Source organism: Camarhynchus parvulus, chromosome 2 (genome assembly GCF_901933205.1).
Source record: "Camarhynchus parvulus chromosome 2, STF_HiC, whole genome shotgun sequence".
NCBI classification, from domain to species: domain Eukaryota; kingdom Metazoa; phylum Chordata; class Aves; order Passeriformes; family Thraupidae; genus Camarhynchus; species Camarhynchus parvulus.
Genome location: NC_044572.1, coordinates 113183415 through 113205999, shown reverse-complemented (window position 1 = coordinate 113205999; position 22585 = coordinate 113183415). Strand labels below are relative to the sequence as shown.

General features: G+C 39.7%; 1 protein-coding gene across 2 annotated transcripts in view; it reads right to left on the bottom strand.

Moving 5' to 3' along the window:
- LYN (LYN proto-oncogene, Src family tyrosine kinase) overlaps positions 1-22585 on the bottom strand; it is a 49581-nt gene that overhangs the window by 2126 nt on the left and 24870 nt on the right. For both annotated transcript variants that reach the window (XM_030970028.1, XM_030970034.1), the window contains exons 7-12: positions 22371-22520; positions 20951-21103; positions 14973-15155; positions 13417-13493; positions 6178-6331; positions 4691-4822 (exon numbers count right to left, since the gene is read on the bottom strand). In XM_030970028.1, coding sequence (XP_030825888.1) covers positions 4691-4822; positions 6178-6331; positions 13417-13493; positions 14973-15155; positions 20951-21103; positions 22371-22520 — 849 coding nt within the window. The remainder of the gene's footprint in view (positions 1-4690; positions 4823-6177; positions 6332-13416; positions 13494-14972; positions 15156-20950; positions 21104-22370; positions 22521-22585) is intronic.

The window sequence follows — 22585 nt, the reverse complement described above, 5'->3', positions numbered from 1 at the left end:
CACACTGCAGTCAGCCTGCCCAAAACTTTCAGGATTTCTTGTACAGCAACTTTTGTGTAAATGCTGCTGATTGCAAGATACTGGACAGCCACTCATGAAATCATTAACTGTAATAGGCAATTTCCCCTCTTGCCCTACTCCTGTCATAAAAATCCTTCTTGCCAGCTATGCTGAGCTTTGCTTTTTTTCCCTGCTATGGTTTTCTTCCAGAGGATAAGAACTGTAAGTACCAGCAGTGCGTCCTGCATCTCACATGCTAGCTAATGTCACATGAGAGTCCTGCCCTAGACTCCATCCTTTCCCCCCTTTTTTAAATTTCCTGTCACCCCTCCCCCCTTTAGCAAACCCTTGAGAAGCTGGTTCTCAGAACAATTTCAACACCTACTTTCAGAAGGTCAGCTACACTAGGGCCAGCTTTTGCTATTTTAGGCTCACCACTTCCTACCCAGAAGCCTGTCTTTGGGCTTGTCCCTTCCCCTGCAGATGTAACTATCCCGGTGGTTGCATTGCCTTCTCTGGCACAGCCTCTTTTCTGTACTCAGTGATGCTGTTTGTTCTGATGGCTGGGCATGCAGGAAGCACCTGTGCTTCAGCCTAGAGATTCATGCTCACCAGAGAAGGCTTTTCCTTTTGGGAAGGGTATCCCAGACCTCTCAGCCACTCCTCAGGCTATATGCTCCTTGTGGTGCACTTCTGCCCAAGACTAGAGCTCCTCCATTTTTTTTTTTTTCTCAGGCCATTCAGCCTCTGGTCAGGTCCTTGCAGGACAGTTTCCTGCACACACCAGCTCCCCAGAGGTGCAGGGAGAGCAGCTCTGCTTGGCTGAGAGGAGGGGCCCTGCTCTGAGCAGGGTCAAGAGTGGAGATGCAGATGTGGTGCTCCCCTGAACCCTTGGTGCAGCTCTGCTGCTGCAGACTCTGCAGACCTTTGCATGTATTATCCGACTGCTGTGGCTGTGGGTTGAGCCACTTGGCAGGTAAGGACGCACTTGAATTATAACCAAATGACAACTTTATTCAGTATACTTGGATTATTCAGGATGGCCATAGCTCATATAGTTGACTTCAGCTCAAGCTTGTTGGCTTTAAGCTTTTCCAAAAATACCCTCAGCCATGTAATCTGAGTCTGGATCAAAGTGCTTACTTTGGGCACATCTTTTGTATTTTCAGTTCCTCTTTGGAAGGAGAAGGGAAGTTTTCCTGAACTAACACTGCCCATATGCAGAAAAGAAGTATTTCAAAGTAGGGGAAGGGCATGTTGTCACAGAATAAGGAATTACTGCTATATAGAGACAAATTAAGTACAGGAAGAAATTCAATAAAGTATTTCATAGAGAACAGTGACTGGACTGCCTGAACCTCAAGAAATGGGATTGTATATAATATATGCAGTAAAACAGTTATTCCTACCCTACACAATCTTAGTTAACCATGCTGCTATATGAAGACTGGGCTTTTGTGCAGAATGGGGATGATTTTTTGGGTTTATGTACTTCATAGGATTGTGCTTAGATCTGCTGTCTGCAGGACCATTTGTTACATTATGAATGCTAAGGAAAAAGCCTGTGTTTTAGCTACTCTGCAGGAAAACTATCTGTTTAATATCCATGTGAGTTCAGAAGCAAAAAATGAAAACATTTTTATAGTAAATATGTAATGTACATACTTCCATGTGTTTGGGGTTTAATTTAAAACAAAAAGGGCTATCCACAGTCCAAACAGTATTCTCAAAATAGCTACTTGTTTAACTTTACCTTTTTAAAATTGTTGCAATTTTTTTATTTTAGTAGCTAAAGAATCACCTGTCTTACCATATCTACATCCTAATCAGTGACAGAAATATATCCCACATATGTATTTATCACACTTACACCCTCTTGAATGCTAAAAGTTTTGGTACATGTCTGTTAATTTATGCTGTAGTACCTGTTAGGTTTCACAAAGACACATTTCTTTATGTTAGGGCCTGGGAAATGATGTGAACAGAGTGGTACAGAGGAGGAATCCCACCGTACAGAAAGGGTCATAGCTTGTGAAGAGTTCCAGGCATAACTGGAATGCAATTATGGATGCTGCCAGTACTGACATACTATGTAATCACCCAGAAATTAGGTTCTAACTACCAATTCAACTTTTGTGCCCAGAGAATCAGATCCTTGTTTTATATTTCAGAGGTAGTTCCTGAAACTCTAGTTCCACTAATGGCTTTGAGCTTCTCAGGAGGAGAAATAGCTGTTAGAATTTAAGAACAAAGATCACAAAAGTTCCAAATTTCTTGGCTAGAAATGCTTCCTACCAAGTTGAGCACAGGTATTAGCTACTTGCCAATTTCAACTCCAACTGTTTAATATGCAGCTCTATGCTGAATACTCTGGTTGCTAGAGCTGGTTAATAATTGAAAATAATATTTTGAAGCATTCCCACTAGAAGTGAAAAATCAATTTACTGTTTCTGTCCAGTTGTTACTGGTTACAGCCTATCACCAGGTTACTATTGCCATGCTGGGGTAATTTGCCCAAATCTGTCACATCTCTTTGTGTAAAGTAGATTGGTCACCCACATATTTTGCTGTGATTCTGGTGCTCAGAATCAACTTTCAGTCTAATAGGCTATTTCAATTTATCCTTCTATTTAAAATAGATGTATATCTCTCATCCATTTTAACGCAAGCAATACTTGCAAATATTAAAACAAAATACCTGCAATATTAAAATCTTCTAATATGCAGTCAAGAGCCTTCCATATGTAACTGCTGGTTGATAAATGCAGTCAAGATTCCATATGTAACTGCTGGTTGATAAATGAATCCACAGTGCATGGAGTATTTATGGTGCTCATAAAAATGCTCCCACATTTAAAAAAAAATATTGCCCAGACTTCCCCTAGAAGAGAAATTTTCCCACAGCAGTGCAGCAGTACCGTGTCTGCTGTACAGACTGACTTTATTCTTAGAATAAAACCAAGATATGGCTTATGAAGGTAAAAAGAGAGCAGATTTAGCTGCAGAATTAAGTATTGGATTGGGTTTTGTATTTCTGCAGTGCTGGTTTCCAGGTGACCCTGTACGTTTGCTCAGAGAAGGACCATTTTCTAAGCAGAAATTCTTCAGCAATAATCTTGTGAGCCCAGCTCAGTGCAGGAGCTCTCTGTACACACAGGCAAGGGCTAACGGGGAAAAAAAGGCATCTGGACTGTGAGAAGAGCCATGCATTACTTGGCTGCACACATCTCCCTTCTGATCCTTCCCATCTTCCTTCCTGGATCCTTCATCCATCCTCCTGAAACAGTGCTTCCATGAGCAGTGTTTAAGAAGAGCTTTGGGAGGACCTGCTGTGCTGTCCAGTATTTCATAGCCCTCACCTACAAAGTGACCAGAGCACCTAGCTGTGCAAGCAGCCCTATCACCTCTTGAAGTTTAAAGGGGCTAGTCTTGAGCTTAAGTGTTTTCCTGGCCTAGAACTGTGCCATAAGAATGTCTGGTTTGGCTCTACCTCTGCATGGAAAGTCACATTGTTCTTCCACAGCGGTGTAAAGTTGGCTGCCATCACCCCCTTCCCACTGCCCGAGTCTTGTGGGATTTCACATCTCCCTGTGTCCAGAGGTGTTCAGCCTACTGTCATTGCAGAGATTTGGGTCTGCCTTTTGACTATCTCTGGCAGTTCAGGATGCAGAATTCCAGCTGCTCATGAAGTGGTGAAAATGTTTTCACTGTTTAAACAGCAAGAGCTTCTACACCCGAAGCACTGGGAAAGCTTTGTTTGGATGAAATATCTGGTCTCCCTTTCCTGTCAGGGTCCAAGGCTCTTCTCAGAAGTTACTCTGCCCATGAGATGTGCAGTGCAGGTGAACATGGCTGTACTTTCCTCATTTGCCCACAAGAGAAGAGAATTTGGGGCAATTTCCCATAACCTCAGTAAGCTTAAATGAATGCAGTCTGTTGCCCAGAATTAATCATCTTTGCCTGACATGTAACAATTTTATGTGCATAAAAGACCCCTTCATACGATGTGTCTCTGAATGTGCTGGAAACATTAATATATAATTTTACATTATATATATTTAACATGAATATATATTTTGTTTAACAATGAAAAATGAAGCATGAAGCACATGACCATCTCACAGCTACCCAATGCAGCTCCATTTGATGTGCACACCTCTGTGGCCTTGTACCTGCCTGTAAGGAACAACAAATAATAAACATTCCTAGTGGTACATCAACACTGCTTTAGGGTCTGCTTTCATGTTTTTTTAGACTAGGCTAGTACTGACAAATTAGTACAGCCTATTTGCTTGTGAAAACACACTTTCTTAGTATCTTCACATGTTATGTTATTAAAGTCCCCAGCAGCTTACGGAGCACTGCTGGAATTTGCAGCACTGCATCCTTGCCATGGGACTGTGCTTCTGTCCACAAAACAGGGGTATCAGAAACACAGGATCTGCATTTCCTGCAGTTGTAAGACCTTTAGAGCATATAGAAATTACTATATACCCATGGTCCCATTTCTCTGTTTGCTAAAATTTATCCTGGAGAGGCATGTGCCTTACACATACAGTAAGTTCTCAAAGCAGTAAGATTACCTGAAAGACATTTTTCCAATCATCAGTGTCACTACTGCCAGCTCCCTTCCCTGAGTCTTTTCTTTGCCTTTTAGCACCAAATACAGAGTAAAACCACAAGCCCATACCTGGATAAGGAATCTTTCCATATGTAACAATTTCATACAGGAGAATCCCAAATGACCACACATCAGATTTAATAGTGAAAGATCCATAGTTAATTGCCTCTGGTGCTGTCCATTTAATAGGGAATTTTGCACCTAAAAAAAAAGCACAGTCTCAAATAGTCACTTTAATCCATTTCACATTCAGCCACAGATGCAAAAGCAGTAGCAAGACATACCTTAAAAAGTCATATCTTAAATTACTGTCTTTCATATCTAACTAACTGATTCCAGAAATTGCCATCTAAAAGTAAACTCCTGACAGTTAAATAAAAACATTCAGGCAGCCTTTGTTGAGAATACTACAATAATTCATTTGACAATGAGGAGTAATACAACCAGAGTCTTTCTAAGCCCATTTTAGCCTGCTCTAACATTCAGGCACAAAATACCAGGTGAGCTAGGAAACATTTCTGATAGCAGAAAACACATCAAAGAAACTTGACATAAAAATTTATAACCTGAGAAATTAATTTAATCAATATACAAAGTCCAGAGCTAGCTAAAACCCACAGATATGGGTCTGTACCTCTGAAAACTGCTTGATCAGACCCTTCCTGCAGATCTATTGAATCACTCAGTGCCTGCTGAAGAGCTCATCTTCCTTTAATCTCAGCTGTAGTGTGCTGCTCTCTTTCTTCATATTTTAGTTCTTTCCCTCTCACCTACATTATCAGAGTATCCATCCAGACTGTGAAACACTGAGGCTGTGTCCTTAAAAGGAGAAGGGCAAAGCCAGCCAACAAACCACTCTGAAAAGCTACCCTTACGCATGCAAGCAAAAATAAAAAAATTTCACTACAACCAACAATACACTTCTTGAAAGGATCCTTGACAACATTAGCAAAACACTCATGGCCAAGCCCACACATACACCTTTCACAGCAGGTTTTTCCTCTGGCCAGTCTTGACCCTGTTACCTCCCATCCATGTGCTGAACAGGGACATGACCCAGCTTTCCATGGCCCCTGCTATGCTGCTGAACATGGAAATTAATGCTGCAGCTCCTCAAACAGCTTCCAAAGTTCTGCTAAAGCTTTTCTTGTTACCAGCAACTACACCTGCTAGGGCTTCTTCCTTTGAAAGGAGGTCCACAAGGCACTTAGGGATGTTGAGAGAATATAAAATCACAGTTTCTTGGCCTTTAATTCTGTGAGATGGAAGCTGAGACTAGGCAATTACTTTGTTCAATTTAGGAAAAAACTGCGTGCAGTTAAATACTGTAGGTTGTCCTTGTCTTTCAAATTTATTTAAAATAAACTCGTCAAAAGGCTTGGGCAGCACAGAAAGGTTATTTGTTTCCTTTACTCATTTTAGAAATTGGCATTAGAATGCAGCCCCTAGGAAGCTCTTACAGCACTTCCTATCCTTGGTGACCATATTTCTGTTAGATACAGCCTCACTGCCTCCCAGAGGCAGAAGCTTTAAAGACAAAAAATAAAAATACATACCTTCCCTTGCTGTGTATTCATTGTCTTCGATCACTCTCGCTAATCCAAAATCAGCAATTTTGCACATCAGTAGGTCTGAAACCAGAACATTTGCTGCTCTCAAGTCTCGATGGATATAATTTTTTCTTTCTATGTATGCCATCCCTTCTGCAATCTGTAAGCCAAAGAACAACTATTTTGATATTTCAATACCATAGAGCTCCATTAGCAGGTCTGATCCTTCTTTCTTCAAAGGTGTCAGCAAAGCCACATCCATTTATTCATTATTGCTGTCTTTGGAGAATTTTTTAGATGGAAGCCAGGAAAGGGGGGATTGCCATAGAAAATCTATGCACAGATCCAGTCCTGCAAAACTCTGCTTACAGTAGCAGCTCTGAAAGAATTATTTGAGTGAATAACAGCTGGCAGAATTAGAGACGTATGGAAGACATTTCCTGAAACAGAATATGGAATAAAATGTTCCTAAGATTTCTATGAAAATATCCTCTTTCCTAAATTATTAACCAGTTTATTTTCTGAATACTAAGAAAATAGAAGTAATTAATGACTTAGGATACAGGTGCTTTGATGAAGCAGGTACTGATAAAGCAACAGCGCAGAGAAAGTTAAAAAAACCCAACAACTTTCTATCTACCCAGTATAAGCCTGGACAATTAGGAAGCAATTACTAAGATAGGGGAAACACCTTTATTTTCTTCTGCATCACGTACCTGTTCATACATGAGGAATTTTTGGCAACAGCCAGCTCTCAGATAGTATCATAAATAAATATAGTCTGCATTTCAGCAGCCCAAATTGATTTCCAAACCAAATTAATAACCTCAAAAATATGCAGAGGGGATGATTTTTTTCCATACTACTTTTTTTCTTTTTCAGGAAAAAAAAATTTGAGATAATAGAGATAATAGTTTCTAAACTCAGAGTAATAAAACTGATGTGTAGACTGTATCCTGTCCAAAAGTTTAAGTGGAGTTAAGAAAAAAACAAAACCCTGTCTTTGGGAGCCATCAGTTTTTATCTTTCTTGAGAGACTGGTGATGGGACATTCCCAGCCAAGGTTCCACCTGTGCCACAGGTGCCCTGGGATGCCTGTGGGGAGGACAGCCCTCTCTTGGCCACATGATTTGGAGCACCCATGCCCTCAGATCTGCAGTGGAGCAGCAGTAAAGCAGGGAGGGTCCTTCAGCAGTGCCAGTCCCTGGCACCTTCCCCACAGGCTCTGTGCTCTCCCCTGAGGAGCAGACCATGCAGGGATCTCTCCCCAGCAGCAGAGGTGCTCCTCCTTCCAGCTGTGCAGTAAAGCAGGCAGAGCAGCTGCCCAAACTTGAAGAGGACATGAACATCACTTCTGCTTATCCGTTTTTAAAAAGTCCCCGAGGGGTGCTGCCAAGGCACACGCTGCCACCACTTACAACACAAAACCTCACAGAGTCTTTGTTCCCCTTTTTCAGTTTAGGCAATGGAAAAATAGAGCCGCTTGCCCTCCCACTTCCTCCACTGCAAACCTCTTGTTACAGTCAGATACACTCTTCAGAGAAGTGTGACATTGCCCTTGTACAGTGCAGGGGGGTTCTCACACCAAACCAAGAAGAAACTCTGATGAAGAGAAGGAGCAACACCTGCATTTCACATTTTCTAGAAGCAAGTCAAACATTTACTAATGAAGGAAGTAGCTGCTGGTGAATAATTGCCACAGAGAATCCTATTAGGGGCTTACAGACACAACAGAAGAGCAGTATTTAATTTAGAGTCTGCTCTGCCTCTCTCTGCTCCCCATGCCATGGGTTTGGGGAGGAAGCAGAGATGAAGGGGAAGGTTTTGCTGTAAGATTGATGCTGAGTTTGGACTGGCCAGCATGGCAGATACACCAAAGTGCAGACAGGTCTGGTAATGCCACCAAAATACATCAAACTCCACAGAGGAATCAGCTTCCCTCCTTCCTCCCTGCACAGATATAACATTTGGGTGAACTGCTGGATAGGGAATGAAGAATCACGTCACAAAAGAAACATTTGTGATTGTGATATTTAGTTTCCAAGTCCAACAAAGAGAAGCCATTGGAAAGATGATTTTATTTCCTCTTATTTGTGCTAGATTCACCGAAAAATGCAGAAAATTCCAAAGTAGGAAAAAATTAACAGCAATGAATTTTGAATCAGCAAAGGAGGGGAAACACAGTGACCAAAGAACTGAATTCACACATCTAGTCATGTTAAACTTTTCCTTATAGGAAAAGAAGAAAGAAAAAATTTGAGATTTTTTTGATTGAGACGGGTGCCAGAGCCCACATGATAACTTCTAATGATTATTGTGGGGTTTTCATTGCCAAAGGAAATGTTAATGCTAGAGAAATTCATATGAACAAAAGAAAATTAAAGCCTTTTTCTCTCTCTTTTAATGATCATTGGTACCTGTCAAGGCTGCTCAGCTACACATAACATCTATTTGGGAGCAGAATGGGAAAGCTAATTTGGGCTTCAGGAATATCTTTTGTGGCCTTTAAAAGAGAATTCTGCCTACACTGCTCAAGTGTTAGTGCAAAGAAGAAGTAGTTCCCAGTCACCTTTAATGAAGTACTGACACACACTTTTAGAAATACCCAAATTAAATCCTTTCAAAAAAACCCCAAAAGAATCTCTGCATATTAGGAACTGAGCACCCAGGGTAGGAATGAAAGAAAAGTCCTCCAGGAGACTGTAGAGGTGTTACTGATCTGGACAGGGCTGTCTTTGGTCTGGGATCAACCAGACCAAAGCTGGTTGATCCCAGCTTTGGTCTGGTTCAATAGCTGTACCTTTCGATAATGTCCAGATGCATGATAAAATAAAATATACTTCTGGATTACAGAGTTTAAAATAAAATATACTTCTTGATCACAGAGTTTTCAAAAAGACTGTTCATCTTCCCATGACTGTCTATGAAGAGGGGGAAGACACTTTGTACCTGGCCATTGAAAACTGCTGCAAAAGACACATATCTTCAAATGATACATCGGTGTAATAACAATTTTCAGTTTGCAGCAGTGCTTATTCTAAACGGTGAAGTCAGGAAAGGCTGCAAAATCATATTCCTCTTGTCCCAGCCAAGCAGCTATGTAGTTAAAGCAGATTCACAGAGAAAAAAATTATTATAAAAGTAATGTATATAATTATGCACTGGAACATTAGAGTGTATCATTAAAATTCAAAGAAGCATGAAAAAGAATACACAGTGGAAATGTTACAATGCCAAATAAGACTTAAAATTAATTGTAATCTAGGGATGACTTTCTACTATGACTTTAAAAACGAGGGTAGAGAGGAATTAAAACACTGCATCAAAAATCTCTATTAATTTTATTCTAAGTTTATTATTATTTCAATGGCACTGTAGCCTTGGAAGGCAGAAAGAGGTTGCCAGTCAAGCTGTAGATCATAGGAGAATTCATGAAAGAATCAGCACTGCATGAGAAAGAAGAAATGACTGTTTTTAGGACAAAGCCTTGACCCTTTTGAAAGTTATGAGTTTGTTTAGTAAAAACAGGCACAGTTTTCCTAAGCACAGCCCTTACACATGTGCATCCTACACAGAATGTAATGGATTTGCATAAGAAGCAGGAAGAGTTCACACATACAAAAGGTTTGCTGAATTTGTGTCATATGTTTTCAGCAGATCTAATCAAGCAGGAACAACTATGAATTCAGGAAATGGGAAACAAAGAATTGGAGGCTCTTCTGGTAAATTGCCTCTGAGGCAAGACAGAAACCAGCCAGTAAAACCCTGAGTCTTCCAGTTGCTTTAGGAACTGAAGGAGCCAGGCTGGTGCTGACTCCTACAGGAAATGCCACAGCTCTACTCTGTACTAAGGTAGATAGAATGTGCTTGAAGATATGCTTGCAAAACTCAGTTTCCCTTAAAACATTCTCATTTCAGAGACCTCTAACATTCATCTCCAATGGATAAACTTCTTTGCCAGGGCATAGCTAATGTTAAATTCCCCCAGCCCCTATTCCTATGCACTGATTAAAACACAAGAGATGATACCTTCAGCTCTGTTAAGAGAGCAGGCTGCTTTAGAAACTGAGCTGGACCACCTTCCCAGCAGGCATTTTCTTGCCATCTTTCCCACAAACCTGATTTCATAAATCCTGACCATTAGTACAGAAAGTAAACCACCAAAGTCCAGACCCCACAGCTGTAAGTTAGGGTAGGCACTGATGTAAGTGTAACCCAGTAACAGCTATGTCTCCAAAAATCCCCATCAGCAGGTGTGTTCACCTAACCAGACAGCTAAGTCAGTATAGCAGAGCAGCAGTGCATTTCATCAGTTGCTTGAAAAACACTTACTTTCAAAAAGTTGTTTATTTCACCTCGAGGAGCAGTCCTCATTTTGCAAAGTCAGAATGTTTCACCTCTTGCAAACACATATTTTTTCAAGATTCTTCAAGGCAAAGGCATAATGAGCTCCAGAGCACTAAACAACAGCCTGGCAATGCAAACAACAACCCACAGTGCTCTTGACTTGGAAAATCAGCTTCAGCGGGGGTTTCCTGTACAACTGCCTTCTTTACCCAGCTAATGGCCACAGAGACCACAGCCTCATCTCCCTTTCTCCCATTCCATCCCTCCTGTGTCTTGTAAAATCACAGATGGATGGGGGAAAAAAAGCTAATGCTCAGCTATCATTTCTTGCATTTTCAGTGTTCCTGAGAAGCTTGGATAAAGCGAAGTGCTTTGCCAGAATGGTATGATCAGAGAGTAATGAAGAGCTCAAGTGTGTGTCCACCAAGGAAAAAAAAAAAGCGCCTTATCTAAGAATAAGAATGTTCACTTCTTCACCACAAGCTTCCTTCTATGTTAATTTTAAACTCTCCTGAAACATACCTCTCCAAATTTCTTTCCCCTTTGCTCTGCAGAGAGGTTAACATCACTTCTGTAAGAATAAATTAGTGTTCCATTGGTACAAACCAGAGTCACGCCAAATAAACACACATCTCTTGTTTCTCCTTTACACACAGCCTACATTCAGGAAAAGTGTGATCCACAGGTTACCTTAGCAGAGGTCTGAAAAGATTTTTGTTCATCTTTTGCCCTAAAGGTCTATCAATTAATTCAGACTGCCAGAGATAGAGAAGACTGGTGGAACATCTGTGTTGGTGAGAAGGAAATCTCTGGTCTGGAACCACACAAATGCAGCCTGCAAGTCTATTCTTCACTCTCCTGTTATCACACAGTGGCATTAAGGGCTCTCTACAAATGTGCTCAAAAACCCTACAGATTCTTTCCGTAAGAAAAATCCCAGTACCTCTGTTCCAAAGTTTTGTTTGGGCCACAGCCAGAAATCCTCAGAGAGGCATTCCTGAACATCCTTCTGGGATGACTGCAAGCCAGCCTCAAGAATTTCTCTTGATGGTCTAAAGAGGGGCTTCTCACACCACCTGTGCAGCACAAGGTCCTGGCCTCTGGGGCCCAGTGCAGGAGCTGGCTGTGAGGGGTTGCTGTCAGATCAGGGTGACAAGTGATGTCCGTTTGAAGTGACCTTCAAAGCTCTGAGAATGACAATCTCTGACCCTTGTTATCTCAAAGTGATTTACCCACGTTGTACACAGAGTTGCTCTTTAGTTCATTACCCTTTTCAAGCCTTACATTTCTGAAAACACAGCATTAATTTAAAATGAACACAACGTCCCCAACTCCAATAAAAAGGTCTGCTGTGAAACCACATGTACTTTTCTCTCCCCATCTCAGGTCTCCTTTCACATCAGCACTCACAGATATGCTTTTCTCTCTTGAATTTTACACATTATCTTCAAAGCTACCTCTTTTCTGCCCAATGTCACTCATCTCTTCAGACCATGACCTGGGATCCAGCAGATTTTCCACATCTACAAAGCTTTTATTCCACTAAAAATAAATTCTCAAGGACAAATTTCCCAAAGAGTTCAGAAAATTTAAAGCGCCTATAGCCACACTAAACCAATAATTATAGGAAAAATAGCTCTTCCACTGAGTCTATGTGAAATAAAAACCTGTATTTGATCTATTGAACATCTACATAACAATATGTGATATATAATATACTACAGAACACAATAGTTTCTCTTGGAAAGGACCTTCAGTGATCATCTAGTCCAACTGCTTTATGACTTCAGGGCACTTTAACCAGAAATTAAAGCATATATTAAGGACATTGACCAAATGACTTTTAAAATATGACAGGTTTGGGGCATTGATCACCTCTCTAGGAAGCCTATTCCTGTGTTTGACAACAGTTTTGGTAATGAAATACTTCCTAATATCTAACCCTATAATTATTTGTATAGCAATAATTACACTAAAAATTCATATAATAATCTTGTTGTGAATTTTTGGTGTAAATTCTTAATGCTTTATTATATCTATTATTGTTTTCCCATCTTTCCTTATAAGTTATAACAAGTTAACATAATAGGGTACAACAATCTGTAAACTCTAATGCATAATAAAAAAAAAACCAAAAAAGGTTGGTTAACAAGAACCTACCAGAAATGCCATCATTACCTACTACTAACATGAAGTACAACCTGCAAATGCAGAATTACTGCTCTGTTTTTGTTACATGCCTGCCTGGACACCCAATCCTGATAACTATCCAAGACAAAACACCAGGCTCTGGGAGCTTTGATTGAGGCTTTGACACACAAATCACTCCAGAGTCTCTCTTCAGATTTCATGTAAGACAGAGATAACTTGTATATTTTTGAAATAATCATCCTGGTTCATAAATCATACACTAGTACCTGAAACACCATTTCACAATAATTCACCTAAGAATTTGAAACCAAGCGGAGTATACTGAGATTAAGAGGTTTGACCTAGGAGTTTGACCTAGGAGTTAACCTAACTTAAGAAGTAAAAATTGACACATTTATTAACTCTTAAAGGATTTGCTAAGCAAAAACTCACAACCTTGTCCTTACACTTTCAATTTGTAGCTGCTTAAATTGAAAGCACCCTTTTCACAAAGGGAGCCAGCTGGGTACTGCTGCCATCTGAACAGGTCACCAGCAGTATCTAAGAGTTAAGCCTAACCACATATTCCCTTTGAAAACTCTTCCATCTACTTCCTCCTTTCAATTAACTGTATTTACACAAAATTGACCTGTAAATTGCATTTTTGTAATGCAAAAATCCTTTGGATAAAACGGCCTAGTATGAGTTTCAGACTCTAAGAAAAGTAACCTCAAAAAAATTATTTTGAGCACATTTTTTAAGTTTTACCTGAGCAGAGAAGTCGATTAGCTTTGGAAGCAACAGTTTACTTCCTTCATCACTCTTCAGAAAATCCAGCAAACTTCCTGTTAAAACAGAGAAAGATTAGATCAGTGCATCTTATTACAAATATAAACGTCACATTGGTTCCCTAATTTTCTGGATAACAAAACTGATGCAGTGAAGTATTTTGATGTATTTTCAAGTTGACTATGGCAAGATAGTCTCTTTGCATGATTTAACAACAGGAACACCCAAATCAGCATGTCAGACATTCAAGTTTTGCTGTTTCCCTGGCTGTAGGAAACTCCCATGAGACCATACCTCAGTTCAATGGGGCTGAGTTTGATAAGCATCCTACTCTCTGGACCATCAGGAAAGCTGTCTAGGAGAGTCACATAAATCAATCCTTTCCAAGTCATACAGACTAAGTGCCTCAACATTTGTTCATTAAGTTACCAGCAAAATTGCTTGTAAACAGAACAAAACAAGAAAAACTACCATCCAAGATAATCTGAGAAGGAAACTTTGCATATTCTGTGTAGTAATGCTCTAGAGAGTCCTTTCCTAGTAGTGCAGCCACCCTTGCAGGACCATTCCTCACTCACCTTTATCAACTCAAGTCCCACATAAGGCAATTTCTAAGGTTTGTTTTAATTGCCTTGCTATGGTACCAGAAACAAAAGTTAGGTAGGGAGTCCAAGGGAACCAGAGCTATTCAGGGGGTTATCCTCTGATTCAGAAACAATAGAAAATGCTGCATTTAAGAAAACTGTAAAAATGGTTTATCTTACCAGAAGTAATGAGTCATAAAATTAAAGCCTCAGCCCATCTTAAGGATAGGTGTTCCTCCCTTTAATATTTGAACATTCAGAAATAACTCTATCATTCCTTTCTTTAAAAAGAAAGGGAACTAGTTTAGGAGAAGCAGAAGAGTTCACTAAACTATTGCTTGCAGATTGTCGTGGTTTAACCCCAGCCATCAACCAGAACCCATGCAGCCACTCACCCACTTCCCACCAGTGGGACAGGGAGAGAATTACAAGGGTAAAAGGCAGAGAATTCATGGGCTGAGATAAAGACAGATTAATAGGAAGAGGAAAAGTAAAAGCTGTGCACACCAGCAAAGCAAAACAAGGAATTGATTCAGTGCTTCCCAATGGCAGGCAGGTGTTCAGCCATTTCCAGGAGAGCAGGACCCCATCACATGTAATGGTTACTCAGGAAAACAAACACTGTCACTCCTTCCTCTTCTTCCCTGCCTTTCTATACTGAACACGATGCCACATGGTCTGGAATGTCCTTCTGGTCACTTGGGGTCACCTGTCCTGGCTGTGTCTCCTCCCACCCTCCCATGCACCCCCAGGCCCCTCACCAGTGCGGCAGCACAAAAAGCAGGAAAGGCCTTGGCTCTGTGCAAGCCCTGCTCAGTGATAACCAAAACATCTCTGTGTTATCAACTCTGTGTTCAGCACAAATCTAAAACAGAGCCCCATACACCCACTGGGAAGAAAATTAACTCTAGCTCACCCCAAATCAGCATGCAGATGCAATGTTTTTCTCACCTTTTGCCATGAACTCTGTTATAATATAAATAGGCTCTTCTTTGGTCACTACAGCATAAAGCCTAACGAGCTTATCATGCTGAAGTGTTTTCATGAGGTTGGCTTCCTCCAGGAAGGCTTGCACAGACATTGTTCCAGGCTTCAGAGTCTTCACAGCCACTTTGGTACTGTTATGATAATAACCTACAAGGAGGGAACACCATCAGTGCACTGAAGTCACTCTGCAGCCCACAGTGTCCCGACCAGCAGGAATTTGTAAAGCAGGTGAGGTTGGATTCCAGGAATAGCTAAGATCCTGAAAACAAGTGCCAGATGTAGCACAAATATTTATGCTAGAATTCCTTTTTATTTTGTAACTTATACAGCACTGCAGAGAAAAATTATCCATCCCCTATTTTTAGAAATCAGTTATCTGAAAAAAAAACAAAGCAAGCAAATTATCTTACTTCATACCAAGTTTCCATTCACAAGTAGCCCCTGAAATACCTGGTCAAGGCACATTTCAGTGAATGTCCACTTAAATTTCCTCAGAACAATAGAGTCCAAGGACTGGCTGGAAATTTCTGAAGCATCTTAAATCCCATGATTACACTTATTTCATGCATGCCAGTCTCATGCTTATAATCCTTCCTGTAACCCCTGGTGCTCAAAAGGGAGCATTACGGGAAAGTGCAGCTGAATGGTGCTCGTGGCCAACAAGGACACGCTGCCAGGACTGCAATCCTGCAGTGCTCAGCACAAGATTTAAAATGTGATAACTTCTTATCACACAGCCCATGCCAGGAGTGGAGGAGACTGTGGCTGTGGCTCATTTCTCTGTTTAGCAAACCTTCTAAAGTTTTAGCAACTAGCAAGTAAAGAGAAAAGGAACTAGCAGTAAAGAGAAAAGCAGCGAATTATTTTCAGATTTAATGTTTGCCAAACAATAAATAAATGTCAAAGTAGCATTTAAAATATAGAGTAGCACTGATCCTAAAGTTTATCTTTACCCTAAAGTTCATCTTGTGAAGTCATATAATTTGAAAAATGAAGAAATAAAAGAGAGAGAAAGAGGGATATCAATGCAACTTTTATCCTTCCCCACACCCATTGCAACATTGTAGAATTATTTCTCAGAAGAGGTGAAACCTTCATGACTCAACAAAATAGCTCATTTCCATATTCAGCAACAGTCCAGATCATTGCCATGATGGATACACTTCTTAACTGGAATCCACCATTTCCTTATGCTATTTATTATCCAACAAAAGAAATCAGTGGCAAAGCAAGGACCTAACTTCCAGATCTTAAGTGCTTGCTCTGAACACCACGTCTTTTTTGAAGAAGGATCATCACCTGAGAAAAGTCACTATGCCACAATCAAAAAATATACACCTGCATGATTATTAAATCTATTTTTCCAAACATGGTCAGGTCAAAACATAACAAAGGCATTTCTCTAAGTTACCTAATGGTAAGAAAGTACAGTTACAGTTAAAGCCCAGGTATATGATTTATAATCATCAGAAAAACAGAAAATAAATATATTTCTCTCTGTTTAAGAAGCAGAAAGACAATTTGTATCATTTCTACTATTCCATTCCATGCCCTAAAACAAAACAGGAGCTCCACTCTTAATTTGTTGAATTCTCTACTGAACATACTAATTAATACAACTATTTCAGTGAGGCAATTATGACCAATACACTTAACATTAACTTTGTAACAGTATTTTACATTCACTAAAGATATCCATCAAACTCAGGTCTTTTGTTTTAAAAAATATAGTTTGCTTTACTACACCATCTCTGTGATACTTCTGCTGTAAAGAAGTCTACCTTGACCCTCTGTTGGTATTGTACAAAACAAACAGCTGGTAAGAGCACTAGAAATACCTGATCTTGGATTTCTCTCTTGTTCATTTATTTCATCATGTATTGGGAGGAATGGGACACCAAAACAAGATGGCCATGAGCTCTATGAGCACACTCTGGTACTTATAACAACTGCAGAAGAAAATACACTTCCAAAGCACACATTACTTATATTCTAATTCAGAGCTTATTGAATAAGAGAATCTTTTACACCTGAGATGCAAGCAAGATGTGACTCATTAATAAACTACACTATAATCACTGCATTTGCCTTGTTAACTTTCCTTTAGCCCTGCTTGAGAATTCTCTTCATGGATTATTAATACCACAGAGCATCATGATTCACATCATATCAGTTCTCAGTAGGAACAAAAATGCATAAAACATAGACCCTGCTCTTGCAGTGCTGCTCTGCTTCATCACATCACTAAAGCAGCTGCCCAGATGCACTGAACTCCATGGTCTAAAAACCTTTCATACCATGGCAGGAAGGCAGTCTCTTGGCAGTTTTAGCTACTGTTAAAAATCAAATGTGAAGCAAGCACTAGCATGAAAGTCTGAGGATTGTGTGATGATGTCTCACACAATGAGCCATGTTCTTTTTTACAAATTAGAATTGAATTCTCCAGAAAAAAATAAGTTTTCCAGTATTTATTTTGCAGTTGATTATTATTATTTTGACAGAGTAGTGTCCTGCATAGCTAGGTTGTCCCCAGATTCTTGCATGGGCTTAATCAGGCCAAAGTGTGATATGAACTTGTAATAGACAAGTGAGGGTGAGCCTACCATTTCTGAACAGGACTGAAGATGCAGAGCTTTGTGAACAAGCCTCTAATATGCAGCTTTCTCCTTCCTTTGCTTTTCCAGCAATTCCCTGCAGGATATTGGGAACAACTTGTTGGAGCTATGGAGATACAACACTGCTAGATGGCAGATAATGGCTGGAGCAGCTACTGTTGGAGGAGGTACTAGGAAAGAGTTTGAGGAACAGCAGCTTCTCTGCATTCAGCTGCACGTCAGCACTTCACTCCTTCACCTCCTATAGCCATCATTCAGCTGCAGAGCAGCAATAATGCAGCAGCAGCTCCATCTCTCACTCATCTCCACACAGCCCATTAAATGTGAAGGCAGAAAGCCCAGGCTGCACTGATGACCAAAATGCACACATAAACACTAACTCGGTAGCCTGAACCCAGAAAATCTCTATAAAATGCATAAATTGCACTTTTATTGATAGAAAAAGAATTGGAAAACTGATAGTAACTTTTCTCTGTGTAAAAGTAACTCTTCAGAGATGGAGGAGATTCACCTGCCCATTCCACAAAACAGATTTTCTGCACAGGTCATACAGGAACACAGCCAAGTGCTGGGGGATATGGAGGCCTGCTTTTTGTTCCTAGGATTTTCTTACTCCTTCCATAATATAAGTTAATTTCCTCCAAACTGTTCAAGAGGAAGATGTCCACATGGAAGCCCAGAAAGTAGTTATAGATATACTAAAAAGAAAAGACCATAAAAGCTATAATTGCATGTCTTCATGTTGCAGTATCACCATTATCTCTATATTCCCATATCTCTCAGAAACACAGAAGGGACCTGTGTCCAACACATCCAGGGACACCTAGAGCTGGCTGTCCAGGAATTTGATTCTCTCCAAGAATGGAGACACCACAACCTCACTGGGCAGCCTGTGCCAGTGCTTGGCCGCTCACACAGAGAGTGTTTGGAAGGAAACTCTGTGTTTCAGTGTGTGCCTGTTGCCCCTGGCCAGGTCACTGGGCACCACCAAGAAGAGCCTGGCTGCAGCCACCTTGCATACCTCCTGCAGCTATTTGCATACTCTGATAAGATTCCTCTAAGCCTTCCCTCAAAAGAGAGGTGCTCCAGTCCCCTCATCATCTTTGTGGCTCTTTGTGGGATTTTGTCCAGTAGCTCTACATCTTTCTTTACTCAAAAGCACCATTCCTTTGAGTGGGACACTCTTCCCTCTGCAAGCACAATTTTAAGTATCCTTTATCAAGAAGAAATTTATTTAGTAATGAAACCATGGAACAACATTTCTAATTCACATGATGGCTGAAAAACAATTTTGTTCTCTGTGAGGAGGCAGTGTAAGAACCAGCTCTCAAATCAGGAGAGCACAGCAACCAGATTACTGCTCAGTACTCCTACATAACTCCCTGGGTGATCATTACAATACACAGTGTTTGCTGACACCCTGCACCACACAGCTGACCTAATATGCTTTTCCATCTTGAACTTCCTTGGCTCTAAGATTAACCATGCTCCTGAATTTGAGAGGATCTGTGCCATGCAAATCATCTTCTTTCGCTTCAGAAAGAAAGCAAAGAAGAGGAAATGCAGCGATTGCTTTCACAGTACATTAGTTTTTCTCACAGTGCAGCAATTCAGACACAGGGCTCAGGCCCAGTTTAGATGTTAAAATAATGACAAAAACAAGAGGAAGCATCTTGAAGCAGAAACACCCTTTTAAAGTTTTATTATTTTCTGTGTCTATGTGCAGAAGTAGTCACTTCCCAAAACGATCTGCATTTTCAAGCATGTGATTAGCTCCTACCACAGTCTTCCACAGTGTTTCAGTGTAAGTTGAACATTTGTTGCCTGGGTTTATTAGGCAGAAATAACTGCACAAAGGTTGACACTTGTCCTGACTAATATCTAAATTGTCATTCATGTATATCATAGTTAGAGGGTTTCTTAACCCTCTTCTCGTGAAGGCAGATAAAGGCTGAATTTGGATATAATACATTAGAGATGTGTTGCTTGCACTTTTTACATGATTTATACCAAAAGATTGCACCTAAGACTCAATTAGAGCTTTCTGATTGACACTGTAGTTGACTGTGTTTAATTTGCCACTCAAACTGCACCAGTCTGTGCTTTGCTTTTCTAAATGAGAGCAACTCTTCAAAAGCAATGACATTCCTGTCAGACTGACATTACCCCTTCATAGCTTTGTGTCCTCTAGCCAGCTTTGAGACACACTTTCAAGTTGCTCAGGAATGCTCTGCCCATAGAACCTCAGGTCTTAAAATTAATAATGATAATCATCACCATAATCTGATCTTTTATTATAACTATATAAATTTATTCCTATTTAAACATAACATCCCAAAAAACAGATTTGGGGAAAGGCTAAGAGAACGACTTGGCCTGAAAAAAATCTTAATGAAGACTTTGGGAGGAAGATATAGTTTACCTCAAATAAGATTCTAACTAGCAAAAAGTTTGTAAGCAATGAATAGCACACAGAACGTGCAATGAGGAAGCCAAAAGAATAATCTGATGTCAGAAAAGGCAGCATTTCAAAAGCAGGATGATTAAACCATTTCCACAGAATGTGACACTGGGCATTGCCCCTTGCCAGCAGGAAGTCACTAAGGCTGAGGAAATACACTTGTAAGCCAACAGAGCAGGTTATTCAGGTTATAATAATTAATGCTATCATTTTCTGCTGGGCATATATTAATGTTTACAACTTGTAAGTCTTATGACAGTTTTATTATTATCTAATTAATCAAGGTATGGGCTGTTCAATCTCTAGTCTTACTACATAAATCACCTACTTTCTGAGCAGCACCCTGGCAGACAACACTCTTGGGTTAAGTCTGTTCCCTTTTTTCACCCAGTATGGCAATAACATTGCAGGAGGCATCTTCTTCACAAACGGACTATGATACCACTATCCACAGTTCACTATAAGACACTGTTTCTTTCTATTTCATATCCTTTAACACTTTCTGATTTGAAACAAAGTTCTGAGAGGCTCATCGGTTTTGAGATTCAGGAGCCACATCTCACTATAATCTTGTATTTCTGCCTCAAAACACAACAAAAGACTCTATTGTCCTTGACCTTCCAAATTACAGTGCTTACTCACTATGTTTTTCCTTTAAAAGACACCAAAAGGATTTGTTCCACTTCCTTGTCAGTTATCTACCCCCTTTTACAAGCCCTCTCTCCTCACAAGAAGGTACATTCTGGGCCTGATTTTGCTGTTTTACAAGTATACAGGATCAGGTTCATGTCCACTATGTTTTTTGAATGACTCTGAAACAACATTTCCTTCAGAGATAAATACTCATTTCAAAAGAATAAACTTACCCATCCAGACTTCTCCAAACTGACCAGCTCCAAGTTTCTTCACTAATTTAATCGATTCCCGTGGAATTTCCCATGCGTCTTTATCCCATGGCTTTTGAGGTTTGGGACTAATACAAGCTTTTTCCAACTTTCTGCATAAGCCATCTGATTGCTCTGGTTTTCAAAGGAAAAACAAAATACAAAATACATCACACTCCTGTGCTACATGACTTGAGACAAACATTGCTTAATTGCACCAGCCAGCCCACAATAATGTTCAAAATAACCAGATGCTATGATGAAAATGCAGCCTTTCTGCTGCTTTCACAGAAGTTTAAGTGCCTCTGATCTGAAATTTCACATTCAGAGACAATTTAATAAAACAGTTACTAGTTACTGTCAGATTATTAAGGGGTCTTAGTACAATTTGCACCAAGTAAATACAATATCAGATCTTATTCCTGGCATTATGTTGATTAAGATGTAGAATGGAGTCAGGTTTGGGATCTGTATTCTGAATTTGCCATTAAATTTTCTTGCAACATAGTTTCAGACAGATGTGCGTGCAAGCATAAGTAGGTCAACATTATTTTTACTCCAGACACTGACCAGCTATAACTTTTATATGAATGTTGAATGTTGAATAATTCTCAGGTTTTCCAGCTGTGCTGAACAGTTAGCACACATATCTAACTATTCAGAAAAATTTCATGGCCAAGTCCTCAGAATGGCTTTGAAAAATTACTATGTGATTTTATGTTCTACATTTTATTGTCCTGTCTTTATTTCCAGGTACAAGATTAAAAAAAAACTGAATTTTGCAGCTATTCAGCAGGAGGTTATGCAGAATGAGAAGTCAGTTTTGCAGCTAAAACATGGATAGACTTGTCCCTTCCTCTTCCCACCTTTTCTTTTTTTAAATAAATGTATACATTCTATGTGTGTGCAATTTTATTTCTTTGAAGTATATGGAATATCTCTTCCTTTAAAAATTGATAATTAAAAAAACACATTTACAGGAAAAATAAAACCAATTTCACACTCAACACTAGGTACAAGACAACATTCACAAGTCTATATGTATTTCTGCTAATTATGAGTAAAATTTTACTCTCAAAGAAAATATTATTTACAATGCAGTCAATTCTTATTATAGCTTTACATCACCCTAAGTTTGATGAATTGTGTTATAAAGCTAATCTTCATTTCTGTGGCTAATGGTATGCCACAGAACAACCAGCACGAGATCTGGTTGTGATAACAACAATACTTGGGTTCCAATCAGTTTTACTTTATCTTTGATAACATGCATGCCCAAGCTATTTAGGAAAAAAAAAAGAAAAAAGAAAAGCTTTGAAACAAAAGAAGAAACCATTCATTTTCCTTCACAGGAAAAAATGGCTGGATTCTAATAAGTACTTCACTAAATGATTTAACTTACTTTGATAATGTTTGATCATATCATTGATGTTAGGAAAAGTTATTCTTGGAGAGATGTAAAATCCTCCATTGTCGAGACTCCTGATTTTGTAGTGCTTAATAACGTCGCCATGCTCTGGATCATAGTCCCGTATGGAGAGAGAATAGCTGCCTGTGGGTAAAGAAGGAACCCTCATTAACAGATAGCAAAAATCTACAGAGTCCACACATGCACAG